This window comes from Phaethon lepturus, unplaced genomic scaffold, assembly GCF_000687285.1.
Source record: "Phaethon lepturus isolate BGI_N335 unplaced genomic scaffold, ASM68728v1 scaffold44961, whole genome shotgun sequence".
NCBI classification, from domain to species: Eukaryota; Metazoa; Chordata; class Aves; order Phaethontiformes; family Phaethontidae; genus Phaethon; species Phaethon lepturus.
The window spans coordinates 12,095-15,150 of NW_010516362.1; the positions used below are offsets into that span (position 1 = coordinate 12,095).

Genomic DNA, 3,056 nt, shown 5'->3' on the forward strand with positions numbered 1-3,056 from the left:
AGAATCCACACCTTTTTCACCCCACAAATGTCTAACACTACTTCACAAACACTAGACATGCCACTTGAAATGCACCCACCTTCACTCAGACTGAGAACTTTGAATGGCATTACTGGCCAACAGGAAGATATTACTGTAATTTTATTCAGACATCAAACTACTTCCACCTGCATTCCTTCTTCAGGCTTGAGGTTTTGCTCTAGCAGTTCTGTCCACCACACAAACCCATCTACCTTGATCAGAGGAGTTTGCAACATCAAGTGCTTTCAGAAAGAAGCTGCTAAAGCATCCAGCTACATACACCGTAGAAGTGCTGCTGAATTGGTGCACTGAGGTCATGCAAAGATGAGACACCTAAACACCTAACCTCTTAAAATTTCTAGAGCTTCAAATTCTGCAAGGCCCAGATAGTCTCCCCTCCCCATTGAGACCCCAGGCAAAAAAAAAGGGGTCAGTGAGCTGCACTGCACTTTAATTGCACCAATACAGTTAAATATTAAATGAAGAAAGCAACTCTACATAGCAAATGAAAAACAAGCATTTACATAGTAAATCTGTAAGATGTACAGACTATTTAGTTTTAACCCAGTTGTCTATACATGAACACCCCTTTGCAGTTTTTGGTGTTATTAAATGGAAAACAAAACAAACATTTTCAGGTTCATGAAGAATTGGCAAGTTATGAAGAAACAGGTTTTCTTCCCTCATAAGCCAACAGAGGGAGGTGAGGGCAGGAGAGGACACCCTAGGCTTTTTCATACCACAAGAAATGCATTGGCCATCACTCCATCTACTAGCATGGGTAGAATTGAACACCACTTTTCTGAGTACACTCAATTTCCTCCCCATACACCCCAAAGGGGCATATCCTGTTACCCTGCCAGGGTAGTTACTCAAGGGGAGTTAATACTACTGAATTAGACACTGATCAGTTGGGGAAAGAGAGCATGGTCAGTGTCAAGTGGAGAGGACATATCACTGAAGGGTGATGGGGATCCTTCATATCCAGAGTCACTACAGGCATCCAACAGATAGCTTGAAGCTGCAAGGCTATGATGAGAGGAAAGCAGTTGAGAGATGCCCAGTTCAGGCATGAAGCTGTCTACAGGTTCCTCTTTCACAGATACTGGGACCTCAGGGGTATCTTTGTCTTCAGATGGAGAGAGAGATACTTCCTCAATTTTCACTAGCATATTGGTTTGGTTGCCCACTTTAACAGGAATCCCCAGTATTAGGGGCTTTGTGTACACATGATCAAACCTTATCAGTTCATTAATGGCCTCCAGCTTAGCTGATGGGGACCCCAAAGAGGGAGAGGGGGAGGTTGATACGGAATTTGTTTCTCCACAGATTTCTTCCTCCAGCTTTTCCAGGCACATTGACTCTGAATCAGCATATTCGAGAAACATCTCTGGGTCCAGACTGTCCAGAAAGCCCAATAGGAGATCAGACTGCAGAATGAAATACTGTTTTAAAAAGACAACCTGCTACAGTTACAGCAAAAATCAATTGTGGCATCTATCATCCCTCATCTATAAGTTAAAATATGCTGACATGATCATAGAACATGGGAAGTTTTATCAAGAACACCACTATATGAACAATTAAGGCAATTACTCATCATTGATAAATTCTTTGTCTATTAACTTTTTTGTAAGGTTACTGGCAATCCCCATAGAATTCTATACGCATTTGATATTCACAGTCTCTATCAAAACCTCCTCAAGATCTTGGATCCATCAGGTACAAAGACCACACTACCTGCTGGTTCCACAGAGCAAGGACCAGAACCTGGCTTAGGCAGACCTACCCATAACCAAAGTCAGGGAGTTTTGGTTTGTTTGTTTATCGTTTATTTGGTTTGTGGTTCTTTGTTTTGTTTATTTTTTTTTTAAATAAAGGTGGAAGATGCTTGTCCTTACATTTCTGGAAGTCATTCATAAGGGACAGGCTTTAAGTTTGAACAGCTTTGCTAAGTGCCAGCACAGCAGCAAAATAATCAAGTTTGTTTTCAACAACAATAAAAGCACAGTATGCTTTTGGTATTTGTACACTTCTGCTGTAAGAGCTAAAAGTGTTTCAGGCAATATCCTCTAGGATTTTATGGAAACTGGACTTGAACAAGTTGCATGGACTCCAGTACTCACTGGATACAGCCTAGCAGAGTTGTTTTGAGCCACAGGTATGGCATTCCAAGGCGTGGAAAACAAGCCAGCGATGGAAAGCCATCAAATGATTTTACATCAAGAAGTTACGACACTAGTCTTAAATTCACAGTGGTTCTGAATTTCATGCACATTGTTGGATAGGGATGGATGCTCACCTCTGAGTCTGAAGAGTCACTGCCATCAGAATCCATGTGGAAGTTATCAGAAATAGTGACTGCTGGGCCTGCACCTGCTGCAGAGGAACACGTAGTCTGAGTGCTGCGGACTCAGCGGACCCGGTCACCAATCTAATCTCATCCACCTGAGATTCCTTCACAACCTGTGCCAAGGAAAAAATCCAGTCACCACAAGTGTTCTGGCAGACAGTACAGTACATAATCCTGAAGATCATGCTCTTCCTGCAAAGTCTTCAACATTAGATTCTCCACTTGCTTGTGCGGTAGAAACTTGAAGCTAAAACCACTTCCAAAGTTGGCACAAGCTTCCATATGTTTGCAGATTTATTTTGTCCGCCACTTTTAAATGACAGCCTCACCCGCTCCGCTCTACCCCCTGTTCTTTTCAGACAGGCACACATAGCAGCTTCAGCCCCAGAGCTCTTCACACCGGGGCTACTCCTCCCCACCCACCGCCACGCAGTTGCCTCTAGGAACACGGCGGCTCTTGGCAGGCTCTCCGAAGAAGGAGACAAGGCACCAGCACGGCTGACGGCTCACCTTGGACTCGCTCTCCTCCTCTGTCTTCAGAGCATCCAAACCCAGGCGGCAGCGAAGCTCCTGGTTCTCCAGAGCAAGGTTACAGGTCTTCTCCCGCAGGAGCTGGTTTTCCAGCAGCAGCTTCTGGTTCTGCAGAGAACCGTGAGGCAGGGAGGCCTCAGCGCCGGCCACG

General features: G+C 44.4%; 1 protein-coding gene across 1 annotated transcript; it reads right to left on the minus strand.

The window, feature by feature from the left end:
- Positions 1-917: 917 nt before the first annotated feature.
- Positions 918-3,013, minus strand: XBP1 (X-box binding protein 1; the record flags this gene model as incomplete). Its single annotated transcript, XM_010296036.1, is given in 4 exon segments — positions 918-1,451; positions 2,324-2,427; positions 2,430-2,487; positions 2,885-3,013. Coding segments are annotated over 4 exon segments (825 nt in total), but the record flags the coding sequence as incomplete, so codon positions are not given.
- Positions 3,014-3,056: the final 43 nt, after the last annotated feature.